The 18814-nt window shown below is 43.0% G+C and overlaps 1 protein-coding gene across 9 annotated transcripts in view; it reads left to right on the plus strand.

Annotated features, from left to right (window-relative positions):
- pard3bb (par-3 family cell polarity regulator beta b) overlaps window positions 1-18814 on the plus strand; it is a 118987-nt gene that overhangs the window by 70720 nt on the left and 29453 nt on the right. For all 9 annotated transcript variants that reach the window (XM_029834790.1, XM_029834804.1, XM_029834786.1 and 6 more), the window contains 3 exons: window positions 908-1018; window positions 1196-1570; window positions 10890-11007. In XM_029834790.1, the coding sequence (XP_029690650.1) occupies window positions 908-1018; window positions 1196-1570; window positions 10890-11007 (604 nt within the window). The remainder of the gene's footprint in view (window positions 1-907; window positions 1019-1195; window positions 1571-10889; window positions 11008-18814) is intronic.

Here is an 18814-nt window from a genome sequence, read left to right on the forward strand (position 1 = left end):
ACGTTTAACAGCGAGGAAATATTCTGATATATTAGCTGGTGCTGACTGCATGGCTTCGGACTGAAGCAGTAAATTCATCTTTAAAATGACAGCCAGTGTAGTAAATAATGCACAGGTGTAATTAGACTTCAAAACAGCAGCCGAAGCTTAGAGCAAGGAGTAATATATCAATAAATTCAAAGGTTAAATAAAACATGAGGCTTGTTATAAGGTCATGTTGGAGAGATTAACTATTTATTAGCTTTGACTGGCCCAATTAACCATATCCTGCTCACCGTGTAGCCGCAAGAGTCCGAAAGAGAGCTGCAAGTTCATATTTTGAGGAGCAGGAAATTTGGGGTAAAAAAAAAAAAAAAGTTCGTCAGAATCTACAACAGTTCGGTAATAACGTACTTTAAATGCAAATTGTACCATAAGAAATGTGTGTGTATAAAAAAAACAAGCATGAGCATACTGTATGCACAATAAGGAGCATATTACGAGATCTATTGCAGGTGATGTAAAGTCCAAGTGCATTTAATGTATGTTCCTCCTCATCTTCATAGTTAATCAGCACATAATCTCAGCGAAATGTAGCCCGCAGGGCACAAAATGGTTGTATTTAGTCTTTAAATTATTCATGGTCACGTTTGGCTTGTAACATAAATCAAAGAAATCACTGCTGGTTTTCTCCTGAAGCCCAGGCCGCGTGCACGGAGCTCATTTCAGGGTCTGTAGCAACACGTATATAAGCAACCGACTTAATATCAATCAGAGCTCTGTTCACTGACCATTTACTTTCATTTATTCATCACAATTATCATCATCGATTAAAGAAGGTGCACTTTTCCTTCCTAGTTGTTCAGTCACAACAGTTCTATGGTTCTAATTATTCTGTTTTGCGTCCCGACTCTTCCCTCCTGCTCAGATTCGGGAAGAAAAAAGAGGAGAAGAAGGAGGCAAAGTCATCTGTGCAGCGGCAGAAGTCTGATATCCTGAGCGATCACGAGCTGGAGAGGATGAGAGATGAGCGAGAGAGGTGAGATGATTTGTGCAGACAGGGGAGATATTAGCCAATGTATTGTTCCTCCACACAGAATCTATTATAGAATTCCTTTGCATTTCCCCCGGAGATCTGGATGGTGATTTACCTCCGTCATCATTAATCCATCAGTAATATTCCACAGCATCTGACTGGGCTCTCTCTCCCTCTCAGAATCGAAGCGGACCACCCTGAGCTCAGCGACCAGCATCTCAGAGACAAACCGAGCGCTGGTGGTCCCACGTACCCGGACGTCGAAGACGACGACGCTGACCCCAACTACGCTCGGATCAAATCCTTTAGAGACCAAAGTATGGGGCCGGCGCCGCAGCTGCCCCCTCACTCGCCCCCCTACAGTACAGTCCAGCATGCCCACGTTCGCACCCCTTCCCCACAAGGCCCCACTCCATTTCTAGGTCACGGAGGTGCTGGAAAAGACCCGGCAGCCGCTCCTGATGGCGATTCAGTTGATCGACTCTACGCTAAGGTCAATAAAGCCAGAGGAGCTGGACCGGGATATCCTCCTGCCTCCGCCTCTGCCACTGACAGGTAAGGCAACGTGATGTTGTGGTATGAAACCTGTTTTTTCTTTTTTTTTTGCAATATGCAAATAAAAAACCCACCTCCTCTCTTGGAGCTAAGCCTCAACACTGAGCACTTCTATTTCTCCCCCTGCTTGTCCTTTCCCATCCCTTCACTTCCACAGCAAAGTATAAACACGCTGATGCTTCAGAATTCTAATTTTCTTTTCTTCTCACTTCTCTAGACCAGAATATTTTTTTAACTCTATGTGTGCGAGAGAGAGAAAGATAGGGCTGTGTTAGCTGGGTTGAGCTTCAGATTAGCATCTCCAGCTCAGTTCTGATATAATACATTGTCTTTGAACTTTGTGATCTACATGAATATGAGTCGTTTTGTCCGAAATATTCTGATAGTTTGGAGCATTACAGCCGTGTCAACAATGCAAGGCAGTGGCGCCGCCATTGTGACAGTTACTACCCCCAGACTTCTTCTCAGCAGTGGGGCAAGTTCACCCCTCTCTACCCCCCCCCCCCCCCCCACACACACACACACACGCTGACAAACGCACAGATGCTGACTGTAAAACCCCGTTCTCATTGCACAAAACGGGTTTTTTTCAGCAATGTGACGCGTAGTCACGGTATTTCGGCCCACGTATGACCCTGCAGGCGATATCTTTGTTTGCCTCGCAGTGTTCCAGTGGACTTACCGTAAACGTGCACTGATGACAACGCAATGACGTAGGAGAGGGAGGAAAAAAGATTCTGCCTTAACGTACTAATTTCAGTGTGAAAGCAGTAGAAGAGGCCATTCGTTGGCGATGTGAGAGGCTTGTTTTGGTGTCTCACAACAATCCTCAGCCATGACGTGGGCTGCCAGGAATTTCCTTCCTCAGAAGGAGAATAATTAAAGTGCCTTCTTTTGGTTTGGAAACTTACAACCACAGCCACACAAGCTACCATTCGCTTATATAACTTCCTGAAATCTGATGATGCAGGTTGACGCACACAGGATAAAGTCCAGACATGGGCTGCAAGTAATCGAGGGTACAAAAGGCGTTACCTTCTGTTTGTGAAGATTATCTTTAAACTCATTGATTTAATAAAGAGGCCATTGTTAATCTCGAAGGTTTGAAGTTTGTATTTGATCAGCAGAATTTCTGTTGATCAAAAATTCTTTCCTTCAACAGGATGTGCCTGACCATTCAGGTATTTGCACATCAAAAAGCCAGCAATTTACATAAAACATACTTCAGATGGGGTTTTAAATAGTGGTCATGTCCATTTCAATTTGTGGACAACTGGGTCTGCATTAGTACCATGATGTTTCTGGTTTTATTGCCTTTGTGCGCTCATGCATTCTCTTCTGTTCCTGCTGGAGCACCTCAATTAATTTCAAAAGCCTCCACAGTGGATTTATTCTGGATTTGGTCCGGAGCCAGGATGCTAAAGTGATCGTACTGTAAATGCAGGGAGTGCTCTTTCATATCTACACGTGAATTCAGCCGTGTGCACCCAGCTGAACACAATGCTCCAAGCTCTCAAAAGCTTTGATGAACTCCACAATAGAGTAGCAAAAGGCTGCGAGACTCCTGCATTAGCAGCCAGGAAGATAAGTGTGTGTTAATGGACATGGTTGGAAGACGTGTATGTGGGTGTGTGTGTGCGTGTGTGTGTGTGTGTGTGTGCATGTGTGTGTGCTGCATGTACCAAATGTGCTATACTGTAGAAAGTATACTGTATGAGTTATAAGTTTAAAATAAAACTTGAAGTTAATGACCCATACCCAAGCCAACAACATAACATGGATTAATCTACATGGTTAAAATGCTTATTCTCTTAGTCTAGCAAAAAAAAAAAGGAATAAGTTCATTAATATTCTGATGATGTCTATCAGAATCTTGGTATAAGTGGTAAACATAAATGTATTTGACCTTACATGAAATGGCACAGCACGTCTAAATGAAGTAAATTAACCCTGAAGAAAATCTTTGATTTAAAATCTCATTCCTCCTGTTTGTCGCTACCACCGAGCACCTACAACACCCTCACTGGTCGATGACTTAACAACAGATTAGGCCACCATCATTAACAAAAGATGGCAGCACATACTGTAAATATACACGACCATTTCTGACCCTTTTTTCCCACTCTGTTTCTTTTCAAAACATTAAAAAAAAACATCTTTGTCACATCCTGCACGTAAAAGGGTGGACGTAGATCCGGAGCAGTTCGGCGCAAACACATAGTTATTTAAATTACTATTTGTCTCTTCACAAAACTTGCTAGTAAACACAATGTGTTTGGTTCTGTTTTTATAGTATCTTTCAACCTTTATTTTAAAATGGGTCTGCATAAGCGTCAACTATTTATCTGCGTTCACATACTTTAAAATAAGCTGTTAGCGCCAGGCGTAAGCAGCCATAGCTAACTTGGCCACTTACACTTGGCGGAGCTTAATGAAGAATAATTCACTAAACTGCTGTGGAACAAGCAGGTGCCGCACAATCATAACAGCTAACGCACACATCCAAATGTGCTTTGTACAAGGTGAGTCATTCCCATGGACCCTTCCTTTTTGTGGAGTGAAAATGCAAACTAAGTGGGAATGGAGTGCCAAAATTATAGAGAGGGTCCAATCCTCCCAGCATTCTTCACCCTCCTGTAGCTTCCTCTTTTCCATCCCAGTAGAGAGATGAACAGATTGGAGAGCCTGAGTGGCTTATAGGGATGGTCCACAATCTGGTTACAGAGAAAGAGGGGGTCTATTTTCTGAAGTGACCACCCAAGCCTTGCATGAGTGCTACCCTCGTTTTTCTTGAGTAGGTGCCCCTTCCTACCCTCACCCAACCACCGCTTCCACCACCTGGGTTTTCCAAGTGCCCTTTCGCAAGTTACCATAACAACCACAACCTCTGGCACTCAGTCAATTAGAAAACAATCAGCCTGAAGAGTCCAGATTGGAGTGAGCTAGGGAGGAGGAGAGGCGCTGAGGCGCACGAGGGAGAGACATACAAAAAGCTAATAACTTAAAGAATTAAAGGAGGGAATCTGTCTTTTCTACAGACATAAACCCAGAAAAAATGCACTGTGGTCTCTCTTTATGTTGAAACTTGTTCCAGCATTTGATCAGAATGGAGCTTGTTGTCATTATTTCATCCTGACATAAGTTTACACTTTTTACAGAGTAAATACAGTCTGTTTTTTTATTTTTTTATTTGTGTGCTTCAAGAGGAGAAATGTGTTTGCAGCGATCTCTTCATCTTTCATTTGCGCCGCCATCTGTGCGTGCGACAGTCTCCCTTCTCTATAGGAACCCAACAGATTTTGTCACAATATGTAAGATTGTTAAGTGACAGACTTCATACACAAGAGAAATGGATCAAACATCGACAAGCAGCCTGCGTGACTCCAGCCTGTGACTGAAACCTGCATCAAGTTTAAAAATTTGAATTATAAACTCTGAAGAAACTATAGAAAACTTTAGTTCTCCTTTCAGGTTCATGAGATATTTATAATTAAAGTTGGAAAAGTGGACTTTTCTCCCTTATTTTGGTCAGGAGAAACATTTTAGTTTCATTCTAAAATCACCTCAAGGATGTCTGTGACATCTACACTTCACTCGTCGCCTCACTTGTTATCTAAATATTTGTATTTAAATGTGTTTTTTGACGAAAAAGTGCTTCGAACAAGATTGGATATATATAGATTAAACATATCCTGCAGGCTCAGAACTGTAGCACTGTGGCATTTGTTCTCATTAGCCAACCTTGTTTCATTAATATTCTTCTGGATATCTTAAGTATCAAGGCAACTGTGGATGAAAATGTGGAATTTTCAACTATTTAAATGGCCTCAGCGGGTCTGAGAGAGACATTGGGAGTGTTTTCGAAAATAAAGGCAGGTAAAATGGAGGGTTAAGTGAGATTAAGTAATAATGGGGTGGGGGTGGGGGTGGGGGGGTTCTAGAATGTTGAGAGATGTCTCCAGAAGAAAGAGCTGGAGTAAGTGTTTGCAGCTGCCAGTGAAAGAATCAAAGAAGACTTGTTTTCCAAAGCCGGAAGTAATGAATGAAGTCTAGATAAAGTTTGAAAATGAACGAATAAAAAAGTGTTCATCCATTTTCCCATAATCCCGGATGTTGGGATGCGTGTGTGGATGAGCAACTGGTGGGCAGACGCAGATTAGCAAAAGAGGCCGAGAGTCCGTAGGTATTTTAACAGTTGAGACAGGGGAGAGAGGAGGGGCGTCAGTGAGGTCCAATCACAGTTTACAAGGGCAAATGAGGCAAAGAGAAGCAAATGAGAATGTAGATAAAAGTAACGGATAGAAGCGGACGGGAGAATGTGAAAGGAGTGAAAGAAAATGAGGGCTGGGCAGACAGAGCAGCACCAGAGTGTGTGTTTTCCGGACTCAAAGCGCATGATTCAGCCTGGCTAATAAAGAAAAGCTCTCAAGAGACACTTGTGCGCTCTATTCCATCCTCCCCTTTGCTCTCCTTCCTTCACTATACCCTTTCTGGCATGCTCTTACCCCTGTTGCACTCTCTCCCTCTCATTTATAATTTCCGCCGCTCCTATTTGCACAAGTAGTTCTCAATGAAAAATAAAGTCCAAGAAAAGGACATCCTTCCGCAGTGGAGCGTATATGCTGCAAAAGGACACATGGCTGTATAGAATCAGGCTTGTAAAGGAACCCTGCAATCAGATGAGCACTCTACCGCTGTCCAGACTAAAATACCTCCTCTCCAGAGTCGAATCAGCTTCATCCGGCTTTCATTTTATTTTCCACCTGCGTAGATGCTTTGTTGTTTCTGTGTTTATGTGTGATACAGTTTTTGACGAGGATTTCACACCATTCTGTTAATGTAGCTGTTCTGCACTGGATGGCTAAAAGTTTTTTTTTACCTCAGTCTTTAAAGCAAATTGGGTGCTTTATGATTAAATATGTGTGTAAAAAATCAAAGGCTTTTTTGTTGGTAATTTTCAATATCGCGTTTTTTACTCATGAATTAGAAAGAAACATGTCAACAACCATAAAAGCCCATTTACACTGTTTTTGAAAATAAAATGTGGAAGATTTTGGCACACTTTCCGAAGGAAGTCAAACAGGAAAATGATGGAGAGAGTCACATGAGACATCGGAACAATCGCAGTATCGAAAACTGGCACCAGCCAGCTAGTTTTGAAGCCCCCGTCTCCATATTTGGTAGAGGTCATAAAGAAAACGACCATTTTTCTGACCGAGCATCAAAGCTTTAGAGCGTTATTTAACATGATTCGATCGATAGGTTGGCTTCCAATCCTGATTTTTTTTTTTTAGCAAATTTAGAACACATCTACAGATGCTCACAGACCATATTCACAAAGACGTCTCAGTAACGTAGCTCTCAGTGAAGAACATTCCTAGAATTCCTCGGATATTTAGATTTTTCTTGGAATTTTCCCTTTGTAAGATAAGAGTTATTCACAAAGCTTCTTTGGCCTTAAGAGAGCGCCTCAGGTGAAAACCTGCTAAGAGGAGGGAGGAGGACTTTTAAGAAGCCTAAGAGCATCTTAAACAGACAAAATGGTGGAACGGCAGAGAGGAGGGAGAGATAGTCTCCCAATATCGAGCGACAGTGATTTAATAAGACGCTACCGGCTTGATGGTGCAGGGATGTTGGGTTGTTTTTGTTTGCTTTTTTCTTTCTCTCTCTCTCTCTCTCTTTGGTAAAGGGGGGAAGGGGTAATAGGCACGAGCTTCAGCCCACACCTTTTTGAGTAGCGCCATTCCTCCTTTCATTTTGTATGTATTGGAAGTGAATCTCATCTTTTTTGGGGGGGTTCCTTGATAGGAGTTTTTAGGCTAAGCTCTCTGAGAGGACCCTGAGAATCTTTGCAAAGTAAAATCAGCCTTTCTGAACATGCTTCACCATTAAAACCAAAGATAATTTTGAGTCAAAGTCCTGTCGAGATGATTCCATGCCAGCCTCTTTCTCACCTGCGGCTCACCCCCTCGGCCTCTCCACCACACACACACACACACACACACACACGCACGCACGCACATTCAATGAGAGCAGGATTGTGTAATGATTGTTATCCCAGGCCACTTTTTTCCCTCCATAGAGTACACCCTCACGCTGTAATTGTCATGACAATAGGATGCCAACCTTCTCTTGCGCGTCCTGGCATTTGGACAGCTCGTCTGATTGATGTCATGGCGGTCGATAGAGTGCTAATTATTCCCCGCACTTAGACGACGGCACGTAAGGAGCAATGTCACATCCTGTCAGCTGCGTTTGAAAAAACACGTGTCACTTCCTGTTAGCCTTCAGAGGGAAAGAGGGCAGCGGAGCACCCTGACAGCACATAACCACCACCAGCGCCGCCACCACCCAGCCAGCAGTGGTGATTTTTTTATTGTCAAACTTTATTATTGGAGACTGCAGCTAATTAGAGCCTCGCCTGAGCTCAGGGGAGATTAGGAGGAAGATGACGAAGAGCGAGGCGAGGGAATACAGCTGGGGAGAAGATGGAGGCAGGGCAGAGGAGATGGAGATGAGCAGATAATGAAGAGATTAAGATGGAGTGGGAGGGAAGGAGAGATGGATGGCATGAAGGCAGGGATGGGAATGACAACCTGTATCAGGTCTAGAGGGAGAGAGAAAAGCTGGGAAATCGTAGCTACGCTGAGGAGAAATAGGTAAATAAAGTAGAGACCAGCTCACGCCACTCACAAGAAGGCCTTTAGTTTGGGAGGCTAACACGACGTGCGCTGACACGCACAGTAACAGTCGCCCACATTGATTATTTCCGTTACCAAGATGCACAGTGAAAGCTGACTGAGAGACCACATCGAGCTGTGATGCTGTGATCCGGTTGATCTCTTCGAGACACAGCTCATAATGATCCTTTTCTATAAAACAAGACACTGGGGATCACGCCCGCCGGCCCCCATGTGTGGATCTGAGAAAGCGCACGGACTCCTCTGGTCACCATCAGTCAATAATAACCTTGTTTCCTCTCCTCCTTTGTCAGTCCTGGTTTTTGTCATCGATTCCACTTTAGAAAAAGTCATAAAAGCTCTGAAGACACTGTAGATTCATTTATTTTTAGAATCTACACCAGCAACCACGGAAAATATTAGAAAAAGATGGCAGTTATGAGGGTTGTATTGATGTGGAGAGCACTCACCCAACCTCCATCCATCCATCCATCCATCCATCCATCCATCCATCCATCCTTGTTTTTTCATTCCCTGACATCTCTCCATCCGTCCGTTTAAAGTTTTAATACATTTGGAATAAATGCTTAATATCAGCTCCAGTTTCAACCTGGTGTTTTTCATTCAAATACATTTTTCTTCACTTTTTACCGTAAACATTTAAAGTCTCTTTAGATAGGGACATAATGTTTTACTGGTGACGTTGATCTATTACACGGCCCATCCTTCCATATTATTAATGGAGCAGAAGGCTTAATTATTAATAGCAGTATTAACAGCTATGCTGTGTTTCCACTGCAGATTTTAAACATTTATAAAATTATTATTGATGTGACAGAATAAGAGATTGATCTCCTAGGGAGGAGTGTGTGTGCATGTGTGTTTTCATGCGCTTAAATATGAGAAGAATAACATTGCTGGAAGCCGAGACTCATTTCTATTTTTAAATCTTGATGTAAGGGAAAGCAATTCCTGGTGTAAGAATTGCATAATTCTATGGAAGACAGATGTTGCAACTATACATTAAATGCACGTACATGTCCGTGCGCATGTGTGCTGTTCCTCACTCATTTTAATCAGCGCGGTCTCGAACCTGCAGACGTAAAACCGCTGCTCTCTGGTTTACTTGTTACTCAGCTGTTAATCAGCAGCCTCCTCGGCCTGCTGTCATAAAATGTCTGCATAAATGCATGTATGATGGCGTGAGGGCAGAGTTATGGCTTTGTTCGCTGCGTTCATTTCTTTCTGGGCCGGCTCTTTCTTTTATGCGCGGCCATAAACCTTTTGTGTGTGTGTGTGTGTGTGTGTGTGTGTGTTGGGGCTTTTTGCTGAAGTTAACCAGTTTTCATTTACTGTATGTTTCCAATAAACCAGTATACCACCACAGCACCGTTACGATCCACTAAAAGCTCAGCTTCAACAAACCTTAAGCCCGACCGTCTCCCTAATTTCCAATTAATCCGAAGAGCCGTTAAACGAGAGCAGGACGTCACGCGTGACTCATGGGCTTATATAAATGGACGATGGAACAAAGCACATAAAACGCTGCAAAAGCAGTGTTGTGACACATCTGTTTTATTGAGGGTGTGTGATGTAGCCGCCGTTTCAGTGTGTGTCGATGATAAATATGCGGTTGCAACATTATGGGTTTGCGTTAACGCCTGAGGTCAGCAAAAGGTCTCGAGAGGTGGAGAGCTTAAGCAAGATGTGTGTTAAGACAGTTATTTATTTGTGTAGATTTTTAGTATTTAGCCATACATCCATCCATACATTATTGGTTTTGGAACCTTTTTGAGCTAAGATGCAACATATATATTGGATGTGTATGATTTTTCCTGAACTGTGTTGTCCTTTAAGGAAAATATCAACTTAAAAAGATCCGGTGTGCATTATGATGTCAGTGATCACTAATAATAGACTTTTCTATTGCGACCTCTCGGAAAGCAGAACATTGTTTGCAGGCAGAAAATGTGTTGATGCCCTTTAATGCATCAATATGTTTTTCCTCCTTCTCTCAGCTTGGTTACTAAAACAAACACCCCGCAGATCTGAGGGTGCACACGGGTGAATATGTGTGTAATAAGACTTTCCATTTTTCCATTATGTGGGGGCGTTCACATGCATATATATATACGTGTGTGTGTGTGTGTGTGTGTGTGTAGGCATAACTCACACGGGTTCTGCGAGTTCAGGGTTGATTTGCTCAAAGAACATAAATATGATTGATGGTTTTCTTTTCCTGCTGTTGCCGGGACCAAGAGAATGTGTAAATCTGGTATAAATAAAGTCCCAATGATCGATATTGACCTTTGTATGTTTTAGAATTCAACCTACAGTGGGTTTATATTAAAGCGCGACTGGAAAATCACATTGGGACTAAACAGATCAAGACAGCTGTTTGATGGCCCTCCAAGTTTTGTGTCTTAATTTTGGATTTGCACAAAAATAATTCATTAGACTAGCATCTATTTATTGTCAGATATAGATATGTTTTTTTAATTGACCACGAAAACGACCCCCTTTTAATTTCTTCTTAGGCTCTGCAGCAGTTTTGTGGTGTAAAGATGCCGGAAAAAAGCAAATTTTGTCTTTCCTCGACCTGTGTGCTAACCTTCGCTCGCTCTTGTGTGTTTTGACAGCGTGGACAGAATCCAGCAGCTGAAACGAGAATACCAGCTGGCCAGAAGAGAAGGCATGGTGGCTCCTTACGAGGAACCGGACCCGCGGCGCAGAGGGCTGGAAAACGACCTCCACAGGGTACGGAGCTGAAACGCGCTCACTGCCACGCAGCTAATATTGCGTCATCATCGGACTCATTTTCCGTCCTTTTATTTGTTCGTTCTGTCATCAGGTTGTTTTTATCTGAGTCAAACAAGTAATCAGCGCATGCTGGCATCTGCAGAGCGTGCACGTGTGCCTATTTGTCAGGTTTTCCATATTAACTATCAGAGTGATCACTACTTTTACTGCATCTGCTTGGTGATCAAGGCTGTTTAGCTGTCAGCCGCAAGGTGCTCTTTGACGTTAATGGCCCCCGCAGGCACTGAGCTCATCACAGTTGAAGCAATCAGCTTTTTACTGAGGATCAGACACAGATGAGATAAGTTAGTCACATGCCGCAGTCTTTTTGGTTTGTTTTTCCCAGTCAGGATGAAGTCCTCACTCTTCCTGTCCGTTCGGAGCTCAAGCTGCCTGGGTCACACCGGAAAGCTGCAGTTTAGGGCTGAAACACTTCCTGGAGTCATTCTAGTGCCTAGATTACGAATAAATAATCAAAGAATTTTTAAAATAATTTCAAAAACGGAACGCTCAAAGCACGGTGCTTTAGGTCACGCACGCAAGCGTAGAAGTAGGAGAAAGTGAAAATGTTTGGAAGAGGAAGAGATGAGGCAACGATGGTGACATTTTCTCTTATGCAGCGTGACCTCACGGCCTCCTCCAGGACATTTCCTCTTTTCCACATCTAAAAGTGTGTTCGGGCTGAATATCGCAATCGCCCCGGCGTTTATTCGACCAGAGCCTCAAACACGCACATCAGATCTGCGTGGCGCTTCTCTGTTGTTCACAAAGTCGCCACGGCCATCCTCCCCCCTCCTGCTTTATTCTGCTTTATTCGATTACTCAATTAATCGAGGGAATTTTCTGTAGACTGTCCGATAACTAGAATACTCAATAGCTGCGGCCCTACTCAGGTTTTCATAATAACGCGGTCAGAGGGAAAACTAATTATGGTCTTGTGTGTTTGTGCATTGTGAACAAAACCTTAGTGCCCAGTGGCTTTTAGGTGCATGTTGTGGCCAGATGTTTGCTAAGATCTTCCAAAAACAACTGGTCCAAGGTGATGAAATCCCACAACAATCCCAATAAATAGCACTGAATCAGTTTCGCTCCCCAGGACTGTGCTCCGAAGAGTTGATATAGCAACGATTTGCCTGATTTGCTGATTCCGGAACATTGTTTGGGTCTGTTGTGGTCCTAAAACCCCCAGAAGGCGTGGTAAAAGTTTGTGGACCAGTTAGCAATTTGCATTGAATGTAACATCATTTTCTAAGTCACTTGCAAAACAACTACTGATTGTTTCTCTAATGCTTTGCATCCCAGCAGTGATATCATGGGCACAGCTGTATCACATCTGTAGCGTTTGGTCTGTCATCGAGTCACAGTTCGGTTTCTCATTCTGGTCTCTTTTTTTAAAGTCTCAGCTTCAAAACCAATTTCAAAATCAACCGAGCGAGAAGCCAAAAAATGAGCTCTTTGTGATGGGAGTCTAATTAATCTGCTGTGGCGAATGGACAGGTTTATTGCAGCACATCACAGATTCAGCAGCGCGCCGTTATCGTCCGTCAGAATCTGAAGCTTTGTTTCTTTTCGCCGCGCGACACTGTCACACCTCGTCAGACTGTCAGACCGTCAGACCATAAGTGAGAAGAAAACAGATCTTTAGGTTAAGGAGGCCGCGCGTTGGTTTGATTGTTGGGTCGTTCTTCCACACATTAGAGCTGCACGTAGTAAAACACTGGTCCGTCGCATGTTACAAAATAAAAAGAAAGACCAGAATCATGAACATGACATCCTCAGAAGAAAAAAGGAAATACTGGCATGTAGACAGTAAAAAAAAGGAAAAACGGTAATAATACAATTACCTAGGGAGACACACGTCTCATTAATAATTCAACTCTATATTATGTGATCGTCTCTTCTATATTTAAACTGTCGGAAAAGTTAAATATCGCATGTGAACATGCTTTCGAGATCCTTACTGTCGCTTCATGAGCACGAGGTTGTAGCATCAACCTCAGCCTGTTAGGATGTTGTTAATATTACTAGTAATATACGTAATATAACATAAGTAGCTTAGCTGTGAGTTTGGGACCGGCAGCCAGGGGAAATCTGCCTTTCCTCTGCAATCAACAAATAAGACTGTTTCCAAATTAGAAAACTTTAGTGTTGTTCAGAAAACTGAAAGGAATTAGCATGCAAAGAGGGGAATTAGCACACTTTGGAGTTGAGAATTGAGTTGAACCTTAAAAACTAAAATAAAAACCAGACCTCCAGGCCTTCTTCAAGGAATGATGCATTTATTAATTAAAGCAGGGGCAATTATTTACCTGACTGGCTCTCTGGGAAGGCCGGAGGGAGAAGTAATGGTTATGGAGCTAAGCTGACGGCAGAGAAAGTCCATTTCACTTTTATTGGTTAGTTTATTTCTACTTAAGATGTTTTTATTTATTTATATTTGTGTCTGATTTGCTGAATGGCTGTGCAAGCAGAAGCTAATGCTAATAGGAGCACGGTAGAGGACCAACTGTCACAGCGGACTACCCTTTCCTTTCCTTTCCTTCTCACTCATTCTTAATTGTGTGTCAGCACCATGGTAGCGAACCCATGAATAAAAATGTCTGTAATTAAGCAGCCGAAGCCACAAAACAACATTTCTATCAGTTCCTTTTATTTTCTACCACTTCTGTTTATTGCCTGCAAACTAAAGCAGAGCAGGGATCCAATTATTTATTCTTTTTATTACAATTCTTTTGTTCATGTGATTGTGCACGGCTGTGTTCTGCGGAGCGAGGTGTCTGCCCATATTCGCCAAATTTATTGTTGTTGACAGTTAATGCCAAAGCTAAACATCTGTTTTAAAACGCGCCATGTGTTTCCATGTCATTTAGATTTGATTTAAAAAAACAAAAACAGAAACTCAACTAAAGGAAACCTTCTATAATTAAAAACCAAACCAAAGACTCCTGTAATAAACAAGTGCTTCCATCATTTTTATCTGAATGGGTTTCTCATAATATTAGAACATCAGGAAGTGTTTTTGGACTCTGAAAGTTCCTGGGGAGCAGAATGGGTCGTCTGCTCAGAGAAGCAGCTCGCTAGCAAATAAACGGTCTGTTTTTGATTTATGGTGCGAGATTTCATCTTTCTGATGGGAGTGAAGGAGCTTTTTTAACGTTTCGGTCTCCATTTTGGCTCGCTCACGCATTATAACTGTGTCATTTTCCCTTTGCGTGCTGTAATCAGCTCTAGCTTCCGGTTAAATATCCAAATTAGAATGCTAGAATCTGGTTTTTTTTTTTTTTTTTCAGAAATAGATGGTTTTTCTATTGGATGCCACTCAAACGTGCACTGGTCGCAGGAGGAGGCGGAGTCTGACCACTTCTTTTGGAAAAAACATCTCTTTCTTGTTCTTGCCTGTCATAAATTTGCACTTGATCTAATTTTAATATTTTTAGAATGTGGAAAACACTCCCACATATAAAGCGAAGGAAGAAAGCGCCTGCAGAGAGAGGTCATAGCGGGTGGCGGATCACAAGTCTTACAGTTGTGATTTGTGAGTTTGGAAAAATCAGCCAGCTGTTCTCTGCAGCCCTGTTCTCACTCGCTGTTACATTCTGTCCCCGATGAAGCGCACGCATCAAACAGTTGTTTACAAATTTGTTATTCCATTTTTCAGCACTTACATAAAAAAAATAGCACTCGTATATACGTATGAGTGCATTTGATGCATATTTATGGGGCCCCGTTTTCAAGACATTTGGAGCATTTTAAGTAAAAAGATGAGTTTTAACTGGAAGCTATGGGGCACCAGTGTCATGGAACACGGCGCAGATATCAGACATCAAATACTGAAACTCACAAATGTTCTGGCTTAGAATTTGCTACCAGTGAAACATCTGAGAAAAGTTGTTAAGCACCAGAGCTGCCTCTGTCACAAATGGTGTTTATTCACATCGCTCCAGAGGTGGCACTGCAGGCGGGTCAGCGCGGCACCTAGACTCTACGCCGCCGTCGCCATGACAACCAGCCCTACTGCGCTCAAAAACATGGTTCAGCATTAATGACGCTTTGCAAATGTGTCTGGGATTAAACTGAAAACAGGCAATGAGGCAGCGAGGAATTCTGCCTGTTTTTGACCAGGTCAGGAGAAACAAGAACAACCAGCGTCTCTCTGGGGTTACGGTTTCATTTGCAACCTTTTATTATATCGATTCACGGCCCCGGATTTTCTCATCGGTCTCCCTCGCATCAACACTTTCAGAGGTTCATATGGAATCCATTTGCTTTGGTTGTTTTTGGCAGCAAGGTGGAAAACTGTCAGAACGCTCTTGGACGTAAACCTGGCAGCGCTGCTCATCCGTGCATGTGCAAATGCTGCCCATGTGCTTTTAGAAAGAAGAACTTGTATCATATCCTGTTGATCAGGACAGAATTCCCACTGCTGTCACAGCGGTATCCGGGCCTGTGTTATACGCAGACCACCGTGCGTGCGCGTGTTTCTGTTATGGTCCAACGTGTATTTATTTTTGAAAAGTGTGTGTTTCTGGAATGTCTCTTTGCCTTTTAGTTCAAGGTTTTAATCCTCTGAACTTATTCCAGTATTCTTCCTGACCTTGCCACCGTGCCACCATTGTTGAATTCACAATAGAATTTGGGAAAGTCCCATCATGTGATTCACACAACCTTTGTCTTTATTTAGCCTGCACAAGTCTCACTTTTGGCCGTTCAGTTCTCAATCAGCGACTGATCGGGTCAATTCCCGCTGCTTCTTTCTTTACAGTCAGAACGATTACAGTTTTAGAAAGAAACACCTCATAATTAAACGGGCCGTAAACAGTGTAGCCTGCTGACAATGGGAGCACAGTTTACCGGCTGCACGTGTGTAAACGTGGGAAGATTAGTCACGAGGATCACCCACTGAACCCCATGACTAACGTCACGTTCATTCCTGTAAAACATTCGCAGGGTTAATGTTAAGTGTTGCGATTGAAGTCTTTTAGAATCTTATTCTATTGCTTTTTTACTGATGAATTTCAAATTTTGAGGCCGTTCACTCGCCACGTTTTCACAATATCGTATCAAATAACGATCCAAAGCAACGTGACAATGTGATAAATGGAACGCGCATTAGCGCCTGCTTCTTGAGACAACCCTTGTCTTCACGGGGCTGCGCAGACTCCCTGAATACACTGACTTTGTTCACTGTTTCAGCCGCCGCAGCTGTTTCCAATATTTGACAGAAAGGTCTGATATCCCCACTGAAGACCACCATAACGACACATGAACATAGTTGAACATTTATGCCCTGAAGAGCAAAAACTATCATCACCCACAGATTGAATATCAGTGTAACCTTTGACTCCTTAGTGCACATCAACAAATATCTGTTCTGGTCACTAATTCATGACATAAAAATGCAAGAACAAAGGCCTGATTAGGGAGAAATGCTGAATCGCTCTGACCGATGCAGCTTTCCTCCCAGTCGGGGTGCTTCTCTGTGTTTCGCCCACTGCTGCCTTGTTCCAACAAATGTGAAGGAAACCTCTCACGTTCAAAAAAATCACTATCTTAAGAGCCGGAGGGTGAACGTTCTGATGTTCGACACAAAAGCGGAGCTAAGTAGCTTTGCACCGCATGTCCCATTGTGGCTGGAAGGCAAAAAAGGGTGTCACACAGCAATCGCATTACCACCACCATGCTGCTGCTGCATCCACCGCATCTTTGAGGGTTAAAGCAAGTCAGTGGGACTGGAAAAGGCCCATAATTTATTCACTTTTAAGGTATGTTTGAACAAGGAAAAGATTCCACTGATTCTGCTTTTTAATCCCCCTAAAGTCTTCTTGGCTGGCTCATCAAATCCAGTTTTGTGTGATTTCTACCACTTTACGGTGTTCGTTGAATGACTTCATACGGAATGTTTAAAGTAGGGCTGCAACTTACGACTAATGTAACGACAGTTTTGTTTGATTAGCTGTCTAATCGTAGAGTGATTGTAGAAATAGGAGAACTGCTTTGTGAACGACACAGAGAAACGCATGTCGATAGGTTTGAGGCTCTCGTAGGATAACATACCGAACGGTTCTGAAATCCCGCCCGGGACGCGTTCAAACATGTCTCAAAAAGAGGACGCGTCGGGTTAAAGGAGGACGACTGGTCGCCCCAGACATCGGCATGACCGCATTCGCCTTATTCAGTCGCCGGCCGGCGAACAGCTGCAGCCACAGAGCGGATAAAGCAGGTCAGATTAACAGCTGCTGATACCAGTGAATAAGAACGCGTCACACTTCACTGTCGGTAACGGCGCTGGAACTGGAACACTGTCGGGCCTGTTGATAATCCTGAGGCAAATGTCGGGACCAAAAGTTAAAACAGTTATCCTGCGACGCGTCGGCGCACGTTTCATGCGTGATCAACTACGTTGATAAATCGCACCGGCCCTGGAACACTTCAGAAGTTATGTTTCTTGTTGCAGTTATTCCAAATTCCATAAAGGAACCGATCCCTGCTTGATCTCAGATGCATTTATGGGTATTTTTACTGAGTGGATATTAGAACAAACTCCTGCCCACTCTTGTTAGAAGAGATGCATGATGTTTGCACTCCACTTCTGTAGAGATTCTGTATTAAACAATTCTGTTTTTTCTCCAACTGGGCGTCCCTTTTCCTGGTCCTTCATCTGTAAAAGGCCTAATGCTTCCTATTAAGTCATGGCATTGAGGGGTAAAGTGTAGCTTTGTGGACATGATGGATGGATCCATCCATTCACGAGGTCTGTTCCCTCCAGCCTCTGAGCCTGAACACGGTCCACGGTGGAGACATCCACAAAAAAACATGCACGCTGCGCTCATCACACACATTACAGGGGGGGTGGATTTTCTTTTTCAGCATGCCCACTGGATAAGTTATGGCATTAATGTTGGCTCCGGGAGCCCATAAATCCACTGGAATATACCCTACCACATCAGCCACTCAGCAAAGATGGGGTTCCATTTCTAATCTGATGATTTGTAGAGGAATGGCCCTGCTTTTCCATTTTTATGCTCAAATAGCAGACAACATGACAACACACAGAAAGTCACATGGGTACACACAGATAACAAAGCCCAAGTTCAAACATGGAAAATGGGAGTGCGTGAAAACAAAACAGGCATGTTTGCGCTCCCAGACTCGCACGCCGCCCCGGGTTTTCTCATGGAAAAGCACATTAGCGCCCTTAAACCCAGCTGGCTCAGGTCGTTCTCTGTCTGCGGCCTCAGCGTAATTAACTTATTCCTGACTGAGGCGCGGTTGTATGTGAGAGATTTTTTTTTCTGCTGGGAGAATGTTCTTTGTGCTGACCACTTTGGCAGAGAGGAGCTCTTTATTTGCTTAGCACAACTAGGAATGGAATTACTCTGTACCAAATGGATAAAGTTTAGTGTTTTGGCATCTTCAGGGAGTCCAAGCGTATATTTAGACAACAAATCAGTGTTATCGCGCTCAGTTGCTGCTTTCAGCAAACCCGAAAGCAGTTAAGTGGATGAGAAATTTTATGCTTATAAAGAATCTTGAATCAAATGTTTGTTGTTGAGGTGCTTCTGGGAATGCAGCAGGCAGTCAGTAGGTTTACGTGACCCCCGAAAAAGGATCCTTTACATGTAGGTTTCATCACACTAATCCATGTCTTTTCCAGCAGCCTTGTGTTTGTAGCTCAGTCCTGTTCCTCACTCTGACTTTTTATGTAAAAGAGGAAGAAGAGAGTAAAAGGTGCTCTATTTAATGGAAGTGAAACAAAGCAGCTTTT

Source organism: Takifugu rubripes, chromosome 1, assembly GCF_901000725.2.
Source record: "Takifugu rubripes chromosome 1, fTakRub1.2, whole genome shotgun sequence".
In the NCBI taxonomy this organism is placed as follows: Eukaryota; Metazoa; Chordata; class Actinopteri; order Tetraodontiformes; family Tetraodontidae; genus Takifugu; species Takifugu rubripes.